Below are 17,590 nucleotides of genomic sequence, written 5' to 3' on the forward strand. Positions count from 1 at the left end.
CATGATGGTGTGTTCACCAACAAATTATTTCCGAAGATAATACAGTGGCTCTTGGTTTTGTCAGGATCAGAACATGTAAACTCTAGTCTCCATTTCGATGCAAAGCCATCGACAAGGGAAAGAAGATGTCCAAGAGAGTGAACATTACAGGAAATGAGGCATAAATCATCTGCATAACATACGGCAGGCACATGACACCCGTGGAGCACTGCCCCTCTATAACAACTTAGCCCCTCTACAACTCTAGGCTTATATCTCAGCAACCACTTGACCGATTTACACGCGGTAATTTTTGTAGGGTAGCTTCATTCCTTCTACCAAGTATTGGACTATTCCCGATGCATTTACACGCTTATATCTCAGCAACCACTTGACCGATTTACACGCGGTAATTTTTGTAAGGTAGCTTCATTCCTTCTACCAAGTATTGGACTATTCCCGATGCATTCACGCCAAGTTTCAGTGAAATCGCCCCATCAGTTGCTGAGTTACTGTAAGGGGAACAGATTTAACACCTCTTCTGATTTTTGCACTTTGCACGTGCAGCGGGGGTCACTCACGTGCACCAAGAGTATCCAATGTTTGTTAGACGGGATACAGCTACTCTACAAAAGTTACCGCAAGTCAATCGCCGCAGTGGTTACTGAGATATAGGCATCTCAAAATTGTTACTTCAGCAGAACGACTTGAACACCCCGACTCTTCACGTGCCACGTGCCACGACGGTCACCTGAATGCATGATAAGTAGTGAAACACGGGGCAGAAAGGATGGGGCTACCCAACAAAGAAGACCGCAGGCCAATCGGCCCAGCGGTTGCTGAGACATCAGCCTCTGAAAATGCTGATTGAAAATCCGTCATTAAAAATAAGAGGCCAAAGTGGCCTCTTATTTTTCGCGCCAAAAACGAGTGTCCAATCCAGGTAGTTCATGTTATCTATGAACTACCTGTAGTTCATGTTATCTATGGTTGTTATCAAGGTATATAAAAACACTGTTGTTATTACGGAGCGAGCGAAGCGAGCGAAGTCTTTCCTAGATAACGGAAATTTCTGAGTATGAGCGGCCGGCCGGCCGTGCGGACGCTTTTGCGAGGCTTATATCTCAGCAACCACTTGACCGATTTACACGCGGTAATTTTTGTAGGGTAGCTTCATTCCTTCTACCAAGTATTGGACTATTCCCGATGCATATAGGTGACCCCTTATGCACGTGCCACGTGCAAAACGAAGAGGTGTCAGTTTTGTAATTGTTGCAATATCTCGGTAACTACTTGGCCGATTGCGCTGAAAGTTGGCATGTAGGTAGGCACCCACTAGGCACTGCATATCCATGTGCCAGAGTTGGGGTGCTGCTGCACGTGCGCACGTGCAGGGGTCGTTTCCAGATCTCGAGAACGGCTGGACCGATGGCGCTCAAATTTGGTACACGGTTAGGGACCAGTTAGTGGGGTGCCGTGCACAAGTCAGTTGGGACCCATTTTGCACGTGCGCACGTGCAGGGTGCCGCTCCCAGATCTCGAGAACGGCTGGGCCGATTGTGCTCAAATTTGGCACATCGCTAGAAACCGGTCAGTAGGGTGCCGTGCACGAGTCAGTTGGAGGTACCCCCTCGAAATTTCGCACGTGCAAGACTCACCCCCTCGCTCGCTCCGTTAGTCGCCCCAAAAGGCGCTATACTGGTGTATAAATTGCTATAAGTTGCTATAAGTTGTTATATAGCTGAATTACCGAGAAAACTGGTAGACGCAAATTTATTTCATAGACGACCAACTTTCATCAAAATTATTACGGAGCGAGCGAAGCGAGCGTAGTCTTTCCTTAGATTAACGGAAATTTCTGAGTATGAGCGGCCGGCCGACCGTGCGGACGCTTTTGCGAGCCTTATATCTCAGCAACCACTTGACCGATTTACACGCGGTAATTTTTGTAGGGTAGCTTCATTCCTTCTACCAAGTATTGGACTATTCCCGATGCATGTGGGTGACCCCTTATGCACGTGCCACGTGCAAAACGAAGAGGTGTCAGTTTTGTAATTGTTGCAATATCTCGGTAACTACTTGGCCGATTGCGCTCAAAGTTGGCATGTAGGTAGGCACCCACTGGGCACTGCATATCCATGTGCCAGAGTTGGGGTGCTGCTGCACGTGCGCACGTCACAGGGATCGATTCCAGATCTCGAGAACGTGTGGACCGATGGCGCTCAAATTTGGTACACGGTTAGGGACCAGTTAGTAGGGTGCCGTGCACAAGTCAGTTGGGACCCATTCTGCACGTGCGCACGTACAAGGTGCCGCTTCGATCTCGAGAACGGCTGGGTCGATTGTGCTCAAATTTGGCACATCGCTAGAGACCGGTTAGTAGGGTGCCGTGCACAAGTCAGTTGGAGGTACCCCCTCGAAATTTCGCATGTGCAAGGCTCACCCTCTCGCTCGCTCCGTTAGTCGCCCCGACAGGCGCTACACTGGTTTCTAGGTACATGGCTTCTATATTTCCAGACTCTCCTCAGCTCGTATAACTACCTATTCTATTTTATTTTCCTATATTTACAATTCCTCAGGTAGGTATATGTAGACGACTTGTCAGGAATTATAACTGAAATAGTTAACCCGCTCCGGGCCGGGGGGGGTGTTTGAACACCCCCCTTGCTGTTTTTCGCAGATATCTCAAAAACGGCGGCGCGGAGCGCCGCCGTTTTTGGCACACTTGTTTGTGCATCTTTTCCGCACATGTTGTGAAAATTTCAGACCCAGGTCACCTTAGGTCAGGTCACCAGGTCACGCCAAGTGACCTCACCTCAGAAAAAATAAGAATGCTCGTCATAGCTACACCGACTGAACGATTGCCTCGAAACTTTCAGCGATTGATTAGAGCAACACTATCTGAAAAATGTATATCTCGGAATTTTGATATCGGTGACTTAAGGTCAGGTCAGTTTTGCGGCCTCTCCATTATAAGTCAATGGGAGAAAATTGAAAAGCGTCTGTTTTGCACGAACGCTATTCTAGACACTCTCAAACATCGAGATGTAGGTAAAATAGACACACTGAACCAGAAAATGGCAACTGTGACCCCTCGTTATGTCCCCGAGGTCATCTCAGGTCACGAACAGAATCTTACAGTTTTTCGATGATAACTTCTGATAGAGGAGTGCTAGAGCGCTGAAAACGCCTTAGTTGTGTTCGGCTCGACGTTGCGGATCGACTGATATGCAACATGACCTTTTCCGGTCAGGTCATGACCTTGACCTGAGGTCAAATTTTCAAGTTGACCTTTCAAGGTCAAATTATAGTTCATTCGACGCGTCTCGACGAGAGGAACACGATGCTAGCAAAAGTAATGTCATAGCTCTTTTGAGTCAAAAGTTATTGCCGAAAAACCGTTTTTCGTAAAAACGGCTATTTTTGGAGTTTTTGCCCTCTGGAGGCTAAACTGTTGACCTGAGGTCAAATCTGAGAACATTACTCAGAAAGGTCTGTAAAAGGGCTATCGAATGCGCTTTTTTTGCAGCGCTGTAGCTCTATCGGTTCCCGAGATAGCCGTTGGCAGTTTCCAAAATGTTGAAATAGTCAACATTTTACCTTTGGTGACCTCTGGTGACCTGACCTTTGACCTGACCCAAAAAATGACCCAAGTGTTTTCGTCCTTATTTTGACGTTCTTTCGATTGCCGCTTACCGCGTGTCGCTACGTGGCCCAGGAGCCAAGTTAGAAGGGGGGGGTGTTCAAACACCCCCCGCGGCCCGGCGCGGAATCTCAGAGCACCGGCCCGGCGCGGGTTAACACGCGCACTGCAGGGGGGGGGGGTTGTTTTCAACCCCCCTGTGGTTTTTCGCAAATCGCGAGAAAACGGCGGCGCGTAGCGCCGCCAAATGTTGCATACCTGTTCTCCCAACTTTTGCACACCTTGAGTAAAAATTTTGACCCCAGGTGACCTATGGTCAGGTCACCAGGTCAGGTCAAGTGACCCTACCTCGAAACGTAAAGTTCGAAGTTTGCAATCCCACCAAGCCCACAGTTGTTGAGATATGATCTTGAAACCCACAGGAAATAGTAAAGTCATCACGAGCTACAACTTGTATATCTCGGAATTTTTATATCGATGACCTAAGGTCAGGTCATTTTTGCGACCGGCCCATTATAAGTCAATGGGAGAAATTTCAACTTACTCTGAATGCCATCCTATGACTTCAATACGCTCAGGATCATAGTATTACAGGTCCCTGTTGGTGATTTCACCGAAACCTATCACTTATGACCTTTGGAAGGTGATCTCCAGGTCATCTTAGGTCACCTGAGGTCACCAGCGGTTTTTCTTCAATAACTTGAGATTGAATAGAGATAGAGACTCCGTTCGACGTTTATCGTGTTTTTCTCGTCAATGCGGATCGAATGATATGCAACATGACCTATTTCGGTCAGGTCATGACCTTGACCTGAGGCCAATTTTTCAACTTGACCTTTCGAGGTCATATCATATATCATTCGATGCGCCTTGACGAGCTAAGAACGATGGCGTTCGAATCGATCCTCTGTCTTGTGTGCAAGACAAGTTATTCAAGAAAAACTACCGCGAAATTCCTGTTGTGAAAATCGTAACATTTTGTCTTCGGTGACCTCTGGTGACCTCGTTTTTGACCTGACCCAAAAATGATCTTAGTATTTCTTGTAGATCTCATCTCAACCTATCCAACGCCGTTTACCGCTTGTCGCTACGTTGCGCCGTTTTCGAGATCTCAGGGGGGGGTTGTTTTCAACCCCCCCCCCTGCAGTTCGTGTTCGGCTCATACCCGCTGCAGTGCGCGTGTTAATACATCGCACGGCGATTTGTATACCTAACAGCACATCATCGGTGTTTAAAACTTATTTGGAAAATATTATTCATATATCCAATACAATGTGCGCTAACCAGTCTTCTCAATAAATCAGCTAGAAAATCTCGTGTTGTGTTCAAAAAGAAGTTTGCAGTGTGGGTCGAACTTAACCCGCGCCCGTATTGGTGTTTTTCCCATCCGCGAACGTATAAGGGGGGGGGGGCGTTGGACCCCCCTTGCCGTTTCGCCCCTGATCAAGCTATACCTCCACAGAAAAACGAGCGTGTTGCCCGTGACGAGAGGAAGCCGATGATACCCAATTTTAAGCCAAGGTCCTCGGTCCTTGGTTGACCTTCCAGGTCAGGTCAATGACCCAAAAGTCGGGAAAATCGGGACCTGTTAGAACGTCGTAAAGTGTGGCACCTATGGGGGTTTTCAGGGTGCTGATCACGAAAACCATGATGGTTTTGATCACAGATAATGTCTTCATGCATTTAGGCCAGGTCGAACCAGGTCAGGTCAGGTCAACCAGTATCTAGGGGTCGTGACGGGTATTCGTAGTACCTGTCATCCGACTCTGACAGCTTTGTAACATGTTACGAAGGCATGCTAAATATACTTTGTAAATGTTCTGATGGTTGCTAAATTCGAATTCAGCTCCAAAAACCAGCCTAGAAACATGTGAAACTCGAAAAAGTGAGCCGTGGTCATCAAAGGTCAATGACCTGACCTGACCTTCAGGTGACCTTGACATCCACTTTAAAGGGACTATCCCACCTTCTAAAATGTTGTTAAAACCAGTTAAATTGTGCCCGACTTTATAGATTGGATGACCAGGAACACGGTTCTGGCATTTATTTTTCATTAAACATCTTAGGCTTCCCATATTCCAAGCACAAACATTCAAATATGTGACGTCACAGCCCAAAATTACCTCCTTCCCCAGGCCACATTACTGTCATAAAGCTGATTCTTTTTACTCTGTAGGCACCACAATAAAGTTCAGACCAAGTTTTAAGCGATTTTTCAACGAACAAACCCATTTAAATCAGAATGACTAAACGAGGTGACGTCACACTAACGGTCGCTCCATGTTGAAGATCGGGCCTTGTACAAGGCCCATTTTCAAATGAAGGGAACGAATTTCTTCAACACCAAGAGGCCGCGGGGGTTGCAACCTAGATAGATAGTGGTTTCTGAACCTCGCCGCAAACTTGGCTATCTCAACTCAAACCCCATGTTAACCCTCGCCCGTAAACGGCGATCTGCCACCTTCACCCATGCAGGGGGGGGGGTTGGTGCGACCCCCCCCCCCCTTTGGCGTTTGAAAACGGAGCGTTGTAGAGCTTAGCGGAAAAGACCAACGGATTGCTCTCGCCGAGATCTCGCGATTGGTGGTATATTTTTTGGTCCTAGGTCAACATTTGACCTACTTTTGACCGGTCAAAGGTCAAATTTTCGGAAAAATAGACTTTTTTTCAACTTTCCGCGGCCATTGCGGCAAAACGGTAGGAGATATCGACTTGAAACCTTCACTATCGTGTTCCTTGATCAATTCTCTATCGTTTGGTATGTATTTCGTTTCCCTAGCTCTAAAAATGGCGCGTTGGGAGCGCCGGAAGTCGGCAAGGTCACAGTCGGCGGCAGAAATTCGAAAAATCAAAATTTAAATTTTTGAAATCTGATTGTATTTTTGGATTTGGGAGGTCCATTTGCTCCCTATAGAAGCTAATATTGCTGCATATTCCCATTGAGGTGACAAGAATTAGCAAAATAGTGGTTCGGGCGCTTTTCAAAAATAGTACCGGACGCTGTTCCTCTTGTGACGTCATAGCTCCGTGGCCTGACCTGACCCGGTCAAGTTTCTTATACCATATGATAGCCAATACTTGCCCCAACATGCATGGGAAGTTTCATCACGATCCATCAACCGATGTCCGTACCACCGGCAGGAAACCTCGGGCGTTGGCACTCAGTTTGTGAAAATCCGGCCGGAGGCTGTTCCCTTTGTGACGTCATAACTCCGTGACCTGACATGACCCGGTCAATTTTTTTATCAAAAGATGCGCAAGGTTTGCCCCATAAGGTACCCAAAATTTGGCGGCGCTGCGCGCCGCCGTTTTTGCACTATTCCCGAAAAACCTCAGGGGGGGGTTGCACCAACCCCCCCCCCCTACATGGGCGAGGGTTAAACATGGGATAGTCCCTTTAATGCATGCAGGCAACATCATATCACATGTTTGAACGCTTGAAACCACGAAAAGACTGCAAACGCGCGGCTAATGCGAGACGACATGCGCCGAATCACGATTCCGGCTAAACATGGTCTCGAAAAGTAGGTCACAGGTCAAAGGTCATTTGGGTCTGGGTCATGAAATTTTTAGAGAATGTGTTATATTGATTAACTCGAGGGTACTGAAAGTTTCGTCGCGATCGGCCTCTTTTTACGCGAGTTATTTGCGAAAAACCGAGAGAGGGTGTTCGGCAGCGGCGTCGACGCGTAAGGAAAACTGGTCCGACTTTTTCTCGGGGGGCCCCCACCGGTGGGGGCCCCCAGGGGCCCCCGTGGCCGCAGCAGGGCCCCCCGAGAGCCCCAACAGGGGCCCCCCGCGGCCGCAGAAGGGGACCCCGCGGGCCGCAGCAGGGCCCCGCGGTGTCTAGCAGGGCCCCAGAGGCGCAGCAGGGCCCCCGCGGTCTCTAGCAGGGCCCTCCGAGCCGCAGTAGGGCCCCCGCGGTCTGCAGCAGGGGCCCCCGCGAGCCACAGCAGGGCACCGCCTAGTCGAAAAAGTGGTCCGACTAGTCGGAAAAGTCGGACCGGTGTCGACGCCCCTGGTGTTCGGCCCCGCCCCCTATACGGGCGAGGGTTAAAAAACGAAATTCCATTTTTTGGCAAAGTTATGTTCTCAAAATGGTTTAAGTCAAATGTTCAAACTCAATTTTAGCAGTTCTAGCCCACGTAGGTACCTAACGAAAAACAAAGACCACCGTTAGATTGTCCGTCGCGAGCTGCATCGAATAACTAGGTAGGTAGGTATCCTTTTTATGCAAAATATCAACTTTGAAATGTAATGATTTTCCTTTTTTACAATAACTTGACCTAACCTCCACTAGAGCGTAACCTAAACTGGCTCTTATGGTCGCCTAACCCACACCATTGAATTTGTAATGTAAAATTGGCCACAAAGCATGTTATATCTAACCTAGCAATGACATGAAACATGGGTTACAAAACGAATAGTGCGAAGACTATTTGTTTGTATAGTCGGGTTCATATTAGGCCTTCTCACGACGGCTATCTGGTACAGATTTGATGCACATTAGATGCGGGTTTGTTGCAGATTTGGTCAAATTAGGTTAATTGTGTTTCTTAGAAGTTATCATCTTGGGTTGAAGAGTTACTTATATACCTGTTTGTTTTAACTATCAGACATTATTTACTAATAAAACACTGAAATAAAATCATGATATGAAGATTTTTGCTATAAAAGAGATTTGGTGCAGATTTGGTCAAATTTGGTGCATTCGCCAATCGCCAGAAAGCCCGTCGCGAAAAGAGATAGGTACTGTAACCTTAGTGACCAGACCTTGGCCAGGCAAAGCCCATACCGGTAATTTGGCGTTTTTTTTTTTGCTTGGGGCGTGGTAGCATGCAGGGGCGGCGCCACGGGTTTTCGATAGGGGGGGACGGGGACCGAAAATCGAAAATCCCAAAAGTAGATACTGATCGTGTATGCAAAAAAAAAAAACGAGGCACGTAACGCCGCGAAACTTGGCAAGGCCCAAAACACATCGAATGGTGCATCCCGTTTCCAAACTTATCCTAGGACACCTAAGATCGATCACCTTTTCAAGCATACTTGCCTCTAAATCAAAATTTGCAGTCTTGCCAACTCAAAGCTGGTTTCCTAGTAGTAGTAGTAGTAGTAGTAATTTATTGACACAGTCTTAGGTACTAGATGGATAAAACCCAGAAGACAAGTGTCCATTAAAACAGATCATATACAAAACATATTAAAACCGTCAAACATTTCATACAGAGAACCAGCGTCCATTAAAACTATACCTAAACACCACATTAAAATCCGTCGCGTCATACGTTCTCACATGCCAGCAAAACTCTCTGAGAGTATATGGCCAAATCCTTTGGACTACTTTTCATCAAGCTTGCCAAACTATCAAAGCTCAGCATTGTAAAATTTCTCCTAAGTGGCTCAGTGATTGGGCAGTCTAAAAGTACATGCGCCTCTGTTTGCACACCGAGCCGACAGGAGCATAGCCTCTCTTCTGTTGGGATTCTAGCCCACCTCCCTGTCTCTATTTTAAGGCGGTGTGAGCATAGCCTTAGTCGTGTAAGTGCTGTACGAGCCCGTTCTGAAACATTGTTAGTATATATCGGGTGAACCGTAAAATCAGCATTAAAATCGATGTATGTTTTTCTCCTGGAAGATTCAGACCCTGTTATTTTCATGTGTATGTTTTGAAGGCTCCGCTCGCGAATGGACCCTGGTGTTTCTTTCATAATATTACCGATATATGAGCTCGCGGCTGTGTTTGCCTGCCTGTTCAGTTGCATGCTGCTGCGAATTGCTTAGGTATGAGTAGCAGTGCCAGCTATTCTTACGTTTCGTACTTTCAAATTTTCAATCTTACGTCTGGTCAGCTTCAGGGCTTCACCATCATATAGTCATGGAGGAAAAGTGGGAATGTCTTCTGCTCTGACAAGTGCGCCAAAACTGCAATATAATTTCAGAATCATGACATCACCACCTGATCCATATGCAACGGGCAGGGTGCAGCTAATGGCTAGCCGTCAGTGGTCATGTCATCGGTGGTCACTCAAAAGGCCATGCTAGGTCATGGAAGGTCACCAGCCGTTATTTGAGCACACTTTCTTCTGATGGATTTTACTTGCCAAGAGCTTCGCGGGAAAAACGAGCGCATGCACCGTTGAAAAAATTGAGTGAAAGGGTCTCAGCAAGACCCTAAATACAGGTCCGTCGACTAAATACGGGTCTCAGGTCCGGCGACCTCTGCAGGTGAAATGCCCCAGGGTAGGATTCCGGTGCTTGTTGATTAACTTCGTCAAAAATGGCAGTAGAGCTGTGATGTCGGCACCATTGTGTTCTCATGATCGAGCTGGCACGACCTGCATCGTTCTCATATTCACCCTCCAATCGTAACAACTACAGCAGGGATTGGCAAATGGCGGGGCACCCCCTTTGGGAGGTAATGAAGGTCTCTGGAAACCTCATCCCACATCTCTTTAGCATTACTGGCTCTCATTATGGAACAGGTTTCTTGACTGGTCTGTTTCACCCCAGAATTCAAAGACTAGTCAAGGTAAAACCGAGCGCACCACAGTGAGCACAATTTGATAAGCTGGTGTATCTCAATTTTCATGTAGAACCTTTCACGTATCACGGACCTAAAACCCTTTCGTGCACTCATGCAAAAGCAACTGCCATGTTTCAACAGCTGGTAATGACATTTTCACAGCCGCTGACTAAGAAGGGGAGGGATGGGGGCTCGATTAGACCCCCAGCCGTTCGGCCGCCGACCCAACTTAGTTTTGCAGAAAAAAACGAGTGCTATCGAACCCCTTGACAGTTGACGAGAGGGAGCCGATGCTATATCCAATTATAAGGTCTTGGGCTACTGCGTGCTTTTTTGGTCCTGCCTGTGATCTATCCGAACACTTCTCCCCACAAGTGCTGGGGTTAAATGGCATAGATTTCAAATGGTTCCTGTGGTAGAACTGCCATGCTTGAATTTGACTAATTAGGAATGGAAAATTTTCATATAGTAACGGAAATCTATGGAATTTCAGTGAACTTGGTTTTATCGGCAATGGGGTCTGGCAGTGGGGTGGGGAGGTAATAAGTAATAACCCTGCCTGGCTCCCCAAAAAGGGGCCACGATCCCCGAGGCCATGCCGATCACCTAATAACTACAGGCATCACAGCTCCACACCTTTTGCAGATGGCCAGGACCCCCTGCGATGCATCCCAACAGCTATCTTTATTCAGAACCTGCCTTGATTAACCAACGATGCATTAAATGCGACGGATAGCTCTATAATGCATTATTATCAACTATTGAACGGGCCTCGCCGATAGGGGGGTACTGTACCCCCTAACTTTCGATAGCGGGGGACCTGTCCCCCCCGTCCCCCGCGGTGGCGCCGCCCATGGTAGCATGCCGGTATCCCAGAAAATTTTTGTGGGGCGGGGCGGTGCCGGTAGCAGCCCATTGGGAAAACTTTGCAACTCTAGTCCTTGTGTTTCTGATTGACAGATAGGTAACAGAGCCTTCGCGTATCAGCGATTAAAAAAACTCATATGGTTTAAAGAGAGAACAGTAAGTTAGAATCGTTGTACCTACTACCTACCTTTCCACGAAGGTCAGCCGGCCTTGACAGATACGGACTAAAACAGCTGTTACTTCTCACACGGAGTTCAGGAACCGTTCAGGTAAGTGGAGCCGCTGCCAGTAGATCTCTGCGAGTGACCTGAGCAGCAGTGGTTATGGTGTCGCCCTCATTGGCAGCCCTGCTTCTGGCGCTGGTGCTGGTGTGCAGGGCTCACGGCTCCGCCGACCCGGGCGAGCCGCTGTTCCTGACCCCGCTGATCGAGGCCGCGGAGCTGCAGCAGGCCCGCGAACAGAGCAGGGTGCTCGGCCTTCCCGGCGCCGGCGCCAATGTCACCAGTCACTCCGGCTTTATCACCGTCGACAAGGAGCGCAACTCGAACCTCTTCTTCTGGTTCTTCGAGTGTCAGCAGGCGTCTCCGCTCGAGGCTCCAGTTCTGCTCTGGCTACAGGGTGGCCCGGGCGCTTCAAGTCTCTACGGCCTGTTTGCAGAAAATGGCCCATTCAGTGTCGACACTGATTTGAATCTGGTTGCTCGTAACTTCAGCTGGAGCAATACCCACAACCTGCTGTATATCGACAATCCCACAGGCACAGGATTCAGCTTTACCTATGACGAGCAAGGCTTTGCCAGGAACGAGGAAGACGTGGCTCGTGATCTGTATTCGGCTCTTACGCAGTTCTTCACCGCATTTGAGAAGTTCCGTGACAATGAATTTTACGTGTCCGGGGAGTCGTATGCAGGCAAGTATCTGCCAGCAATCGTCAACAAGATTCACGTGGAAAACCCAACAGCCGAGGTGAAAATAAACCTGAAAGGCATGGCGATCGGTGATGGATTCGTCGATCCAATCAATCAGGTGGACTACAGTGAGTACTTCTACAATGTCGGATTGGTTGACGCCAAACAAAGCGAACAGTTCCACGACGTAGCCACGCAAACCGTGGATCTGATCAACCAGGGGGATCTGGCGGAAGCATTTCTACTGTGGGACACTGTGTTGATCGGCACGGTCTCTCCCTACCCGACACTCTTCCAGAACATAACGGGATTCACCAACCAGTACAACTACCTGCAGCCGAACGACGCAGGAAACGACCCATTCAACGACTTCCTGAAACTGCCGGCCACGCGAGCTTCCATCCACGTGGGGAACTTGCCCTACAACGAAGCTGTCGACGCCGTGATCCACTACATGATCAGTGACGAGATGAACACGACCAAGCCGCTGTTGGCCAGTGCCCTGGACGCCGGCTATCGAGTGCTCATCTACAGCGGCCAGCTGGACATTTGTGTGCCGTACCCGCTGACGCAGCGGTGGCTGGCCTCGATGGAGTGGCACGGCGCCGAGCAGTACCGGGACGCCGAGCGTGTCATCTGGCGCGAGCGGGGCGAGATCGCCGGCTACGTGCGCCAGGTGGACAACCTGTATGAGGTGCTGGTCCGCAACAGCGGCCATATGGTGCCCACCGACCAGCCAGAGGTCGGCTATGCGCTCATCACTAGGTTCACGGGCACATACGGAGCGCAGGGGTGGCAAGACTGATGCTTCGACGCAATCTGATGCTTCGACTCTTTAGTGCCCTGGACGCAATCTGTCTTGGGCTAAAATGAGTCTTCATGCGTATGTGCGTTCATGCGATGGTGAGATAAAACTATACCAAAGAAAGCGCCAGCCGCCAACATGCTTTGAATCAGGACTCCTCCGATGTTGGAGAATGTCGGGCCGACATTCTGCCGACATTGTCGGCACCGCGCATGTATCTGTCTACAAATATAACGTTCCAATTGACATGGGGTTGCCGAATATCGGTACGCGAATGCTGTACTGTATCGTTGCATCGTTCTCACAACTTCACTAGTTCACGACAGTTAGCCAAAGAAGCCGATGAACCTATGAGGTTTGTATTCAGAGCGACACTAGAAATATGTAAACAGGTCACATAAAATTACAAAAGGGCATACCAATAAGATAGATGAGCTTCCTGACGAGGCAAAACAACGCATCAGCTTCTATTGAATGAGAGCGCATGCGCGTAAGCACATGCACTCCGCACACATACACATGCATATGTATTCGTTGCATGAATGAACATCACGAACATCACAACAGCTACAGCACCTGGCAGCGTTATCCGATCCACAGGCCTCATCATCGGCCGGCCCCAGAGGGCCCGCGTCCCTGCCATCCCCGTCAGGGGCGTTCGATGGCCACAGGCAGCTCCGGCTGCACCGTCCCCGCCAGAGTCAGGTCCAGTCCCTGGTCGGCAGAACGCACCCCATCCGGCCTCCCTCCCTCCCTCCCGAACCCCACCCCTGTCACACACAGCCGCCGGACACCGCAGCGCCCCTGGCGGCGGCCTCCCGAACCACACAAAGAAACGAAGCACCAGCAGACTAGAGCGGAGCACGCCGCGCACGGCCCGGTTTCGCGCGCTACACAATGCGAATGGCGCGCTCGCGACTCTCCTCGTAGCGACTCTCGCGGCGCGCCAGACTGGGCGGGCTCTTCTTTTTGCGCTTAGCGCAGCGGAAGCTCTCTGAGAACACCTCACCGGTGCGCAGCGCCGAGATGAGGTCGTCGAACTCGCGGTTCTGGTCCTGCTTGGCGTCACTGTCGCCGTCGCGCCGCAGCTGCGACTCCCGGTTACCGCGCCTTTGTAGCGTCATCTGCTTCAGCTGCAAACGACAGAAAAACGGAGCGTTAGCTACAGGAGACGATAAGACCCAGCGCACTGAGAGCAAGCGTAACTCGAGCGACGGTTTAGTGTGACACACATAAAAACGAAAAGATGATTACAGCAAATAAAGGAACGTCTACGAGTCCCTTGGGAAGGGTTTCATGAAATCACCCAGGTGGCACCCAACGCCTACCTCCTGTTCATGTCGGAGCCTCTTCTCTTCCTCCTCCCTCTTCTTTCGGACGTTGATGTTGTCCTCGGTCGCCGCGGCAAACGAGGTGAGGAAGGCGTCGAAGATGCCGAAGAACTCGTCAGGGTTGGTGGTGTTCGGCTCTTCACCGAAGAACTGCACCACCTTCTCAAACTGAAAACGAACAGTTCGTCATTGTTTCATATGATGCTTGTACGAGTAACGACGGTTCAGCCATCGTTAGGGATGCTCATAAGTCACAACGTGGTTGAAATTGTATGCTGAGCAACATGGGTAAAGGACACATCTAAACTGACATCATTCGTTTGATCATAGTGAGCTTTCTTCATCTCCCGAAGAGGCCCAATTAGTGAACCCACTTACCCTGGCCCGCATATCTGAGAACTCATCCTCCAGCTGGCGGCACTTGTAGGTGGCCTTGGCGGCGAACTCCTTCATCGTCGGCACGAACAGGTCACTGGAGTCGGCCGGACGACTGCGCTGGAAGTCCAGCTCCTTCTGGATGTCCTTCAGGCCGGTCCGGATCAGCGCCATGTCTTTCTGCAGTTCCGACATGCTGTCCAACAAGCGGTGAAATGTAAGGGATTGGTGCAACGCAAACAGTGCCGGTCCGAGGTAAGGGATATAGATTACTGCTACACAGACGATTTATCAAGCATTTCTTACATAAATGTGACCATAGCGCACTCGCCAGTTGGTAAAATGCAGTGCATAGTGTATGCTCGATTATAGACATGAGTATTCAAAATAAATTGCCCAGAGATATCAAAGGCTGCTACACCAGTCCCAACACATATCACTGGAACAGAACAAGCAAGCACGCAGCAGCCCCGCAGCCAAAAACGTCTGCAACCCACCTGACTTTGGCAGCATCTCGAACGCTTCCCAAGTCCTCGCCAAGCCTCAGCACGTCGGGGAACTTGGTCTCCAGCAGCTCCACGATGTAGTGCAGCAGCGTGATGTGTTTCCTCGTGCTCGACTTGGTGTCGCCGATCCTGCGCAGACTCTCCAGTCGGAAGCCCTGCGCGTTGCCACGCTGGCCGCGGTTCATGTAGTTTCCGAACGCCAACACCAGTTCCAGAAGCTTCTTGAGCCGTCGGCTACGCTGCAGCTCTTTCGAAGCTTCGACCACGGCCGCGATACGTGGCCGCAGCTCTGCCAGCCGCTCGGCAAAACGCTTCTTGTAGAAGAGCGACTTCAGTCGCGCCTCGTAGTGGGTGATTCTGAAATTTCAGATACGATGTTTCAAAAAAATGTTTTAGCTAAAACTCTATCAACTTGTAACGATCGGAAATTAATTCTGATCAAAAACTAAATTTAGATAAGTCTCACCTAACCCTGGGCCTGGCAGATTATCACTCAATCTCCAGTTCACTCACCCTATACATTGGTTTCGCGCGAATAAATTCCTTCAAACTCAAACAGTATTAGAAGGTGACTATCCAACAAAGCAAAGCATATCTCTCTTTGCTGCCACTCACTGCGAGATCTCGTAGAGGAAGCGATCAGCGCGCGCGAGACTCTTGAGCTCGTCACTGTGCTCCTCCAGCAAGGCCTTCTCCTCGGCCGACGGCGTGAACTTGAGGAGCTGCTCCACCATGTCCGGCGGCAGCTGATCCTTGGTGTCCATCGACATAAGGGCCCTGGGGGCAGGAGGAAGACCACATCACCAAGTTAGGCGTATCGCAAAAATGAAAAGAAAAAATAGTGACGCTACGCTCGATCCCTGTTCTATTAATTTACATATTCTACCTACTCTCGTTTCCAGAATTCAAGCACTCTTGAAGCTGTGTATCTCACGGGTCATTCTCTCAGATGAAGTCCGTTAACCGTTTACTCACAAGCTGATTTCATCGTCGTGATTTAAAAAAAAAAAAAACACGTCAAAATAGAAAGGTTTCAAGCCCATCATATCCCCAACCAAGTCATCGGGTGAGGCTCTAGGCAAACTCACGATTTGATCTCCTTGTCGGAGAGTTTCAGCTTTGAGAGCAGTATGGTACAGTTCTGCGCCCTCCGGGCATCCACAACGCTGATGACCTTGTTCCGTGAGCGGGTCAACGTGCCGGCATTCGTCAGGTCGTCCAGCGAGCTGTCCAGCTGCGGGGAAACGAGGTCATGTGGAGGTCAACAGAAGGTCAGCAGGAGCTCAGACGGAGACGGCTTAGAAAGCGAGAAGTCGGCCCATAGACGACGCGTGATAGTAAAGGGTAGATAGACGTTTTTTCAGGAGCGATCGTCATTGAAAACGAGAAAAAGTGACCAACTTGCTAAAGCTTGCGGGATTACGGATTATAGCGGCACTTATCAGGGTAATAAAGAGACAAACCTTAAATACAATGCTAAAAAGATAAAATTCACTTTCCTTGACTGCATGCATGAACCACCAACATGCGGCTCCCAGGTTCCTAAATACGCTGTGAGAACGACATGTAGTTTGCCTTGGTGGCTCACTTTTCACTTACATTGTCATTTGCCGACAAGTCCACCGAATTATCGGCCTGAAATGCCGCGTGTGAAAAGGCATACATCTCATGAAAGCAACAGCAGCTATGTGGTGGTAATAGTACAGCGCCATCTAGCCTAAACGACCCACTGTGGTCGAAATACCGAACATTGGCTGGGCTATCTGGACTTCTTCCTCTCATTCCAAAAGTGACTCGCCCACTAGAATGCTATAAATTATCTGTAGGAAACTTTGTTTTGGCAAGACCCCTACAAAATTCACAAAATTTGCCAACTGTCCCCCAAATACCTCGATCACCTGAACCTCTATGAAAATAGAGGTTCAAAAAAGTCACCTCGATCACCTGACTTCTCTATGTGAAACGTACACCTGTGGTGGCTCATCAAGCGATCGGCCTCCCTCGCTCCTTTCACCCTTTCTCCCTCTCTCAGACACTCACCAGGCCGTTCTGCCGCTGATAGGCCGAGAATGTCCTGTCCACGTCCGCCAGGTCAATGCAGCTGTACAGACGCTCCTCGTCTAGGTCGTTCCAGATCGTTCCGCCAATACGGTGGGCCGGCAGCTTGGACCAGTTAAAGCTCTTGAGCGGGTTGCCAGCCTTCGGCACCTTCTTCTGCTTCACCGGAGGAGCGTGCCCGTTGAGGAGGGGTGGTGGTGGGGGCGGCACTCCGCCGGGCGGCGGGGGCGGGGGCGGGGGCGGAGGCGGCGGCGGCGGTCCGGCGCCGGCAGAGGTGCGTGATGGTAGGGTGCTGATCTTGGCCTCATCTGTGATAGCGGCCTCCTTCAGACTGCGTCCCGAGCTGTACTGCAGCTCCTGAAGCCGCTGGATAGCCTGTAGGTGACCTGGGGACGCAGGAAGGTATTGGTGCGGTTAGATACCTAAAAAGTACTTCAACAGACTAATGGGCTTAAATAAATATCGCAAATAACTAGCATCAATATTAACCCTCGCACGACCAGGCCATTTCTCATAAAACGAACGACCAGGGGGGGGGGTGTTACGACCCCCCCCCTGGCGTTTCGAAACGGAAGGTCGTAGAGCTTAGCGGAAAA

General features: G+C 49.7%; 2 protein-coding genes across 7 annotated transcripts in view; one reads left to right on the forward strand and one right to left on the reverse strand.

The window, feature by feature from the left end:
• Nucleotides 1-11,302: 11,302 nt before the first annotated feature.
• Nucleotides 11,303-12,966, forward strand: LOC122383608 (venom serine carboxypeptidase-like). The gene has a single exon (XM_043370203.1). The coding sequence runs from the start codon at nucleotides 11,336-11,338 to the stop codon at nucleotides 12,722-12,724; it is 1,389 nt and encodes a 462-aa protein (XP_043226138.1). The 5' UTR covers nucleotides 11,303-11,335; the 3' UTR covers nucleotides 12,725-12,966.
• Nucleotides 12,967-13,067: 101 nt separating this feature from the next.
• LOC122383642 (disheveled-associated activator of morphogenesis 1-like) overlaps nucleotides 13,068-17,590 on the reverse strand; it is a 51,501-nt gene continuing 46,978 nt past the window's right edge. For 3 of the 6 annotated variants that reach the window (XM_043370284.1, XM_043370286.1, XM_043370282.1), the window contains 8 exons: nucleotides 16,977-17,380; nucleotides 16,536-16,571; nucleotides 16,025-16,170; nucleotides 15,552-15,713; nucleotides 14,928-15,293; nucleotides 14,434-14,626; nucleotides 14,053-14,223; nucleotides 13,068-13,857 (listed from right to left, as the gene is read on the reverse strand). In XM_043370284.1, the coding sequence (XP_043226219.1) occupies nucleotides 13,615-13,857; nucleotides 14,053-14,223; nucleotides 14,434-14,626; nucleotides 14,928-15,293; nucleotides 15,552-15,713; nucleotides 16,025-16,170; nucleotides 16,536-16,571; nucleotides 16,977-17,380 (1,721 nt within the window). In that variant the 3' untranslated portion in view covers nucleotides 13,068-13,614. The remainder of the gene's footprint in view (nucleotides 13,858-14,052; nucleotides 14,224-14,433; nucleotides 14,627-14,927; nucleotides 15,294-15,551; nucleotides 15,714-16,024; nucleotides 16,171-16,535; nucleotides 16,572-16,976; nucleotides 17,381-17,590) is intronic. The other 3 variants (XM_043370285.1, XM_043370287.1, XM_043370283.1) reach the window with 1 other exon arrangement.

The sequence above is a fragment of the Amphibalanus amphitrite genome, unplaced genomic scaffold, assembly GCF_019059575.1.
Source record: "Amphibalanus amphitrite isolate SeventyFive unplaced genomic scaffold, NRLGWU_Aamphi_draft 000169F_arrow, whole genome shotgun sequence".
Lineage (NCBI taxonomy): Eukaryota > Metazoa > Arthropoda > Thecostraca > Balanomorpha > Balanidae > Amphibalanus > Amphibalanus amphitrite.

Excerpts from the sequence above, each read along its gene's own strand:
- LOC122383608 (XM_043370203.1), top strand. The coding sequence starts at position 11,336 with ATGGTGTCGCCCTCATTGGCAGCCCTGCTTCTGGCGCTGGTGCTGGTG.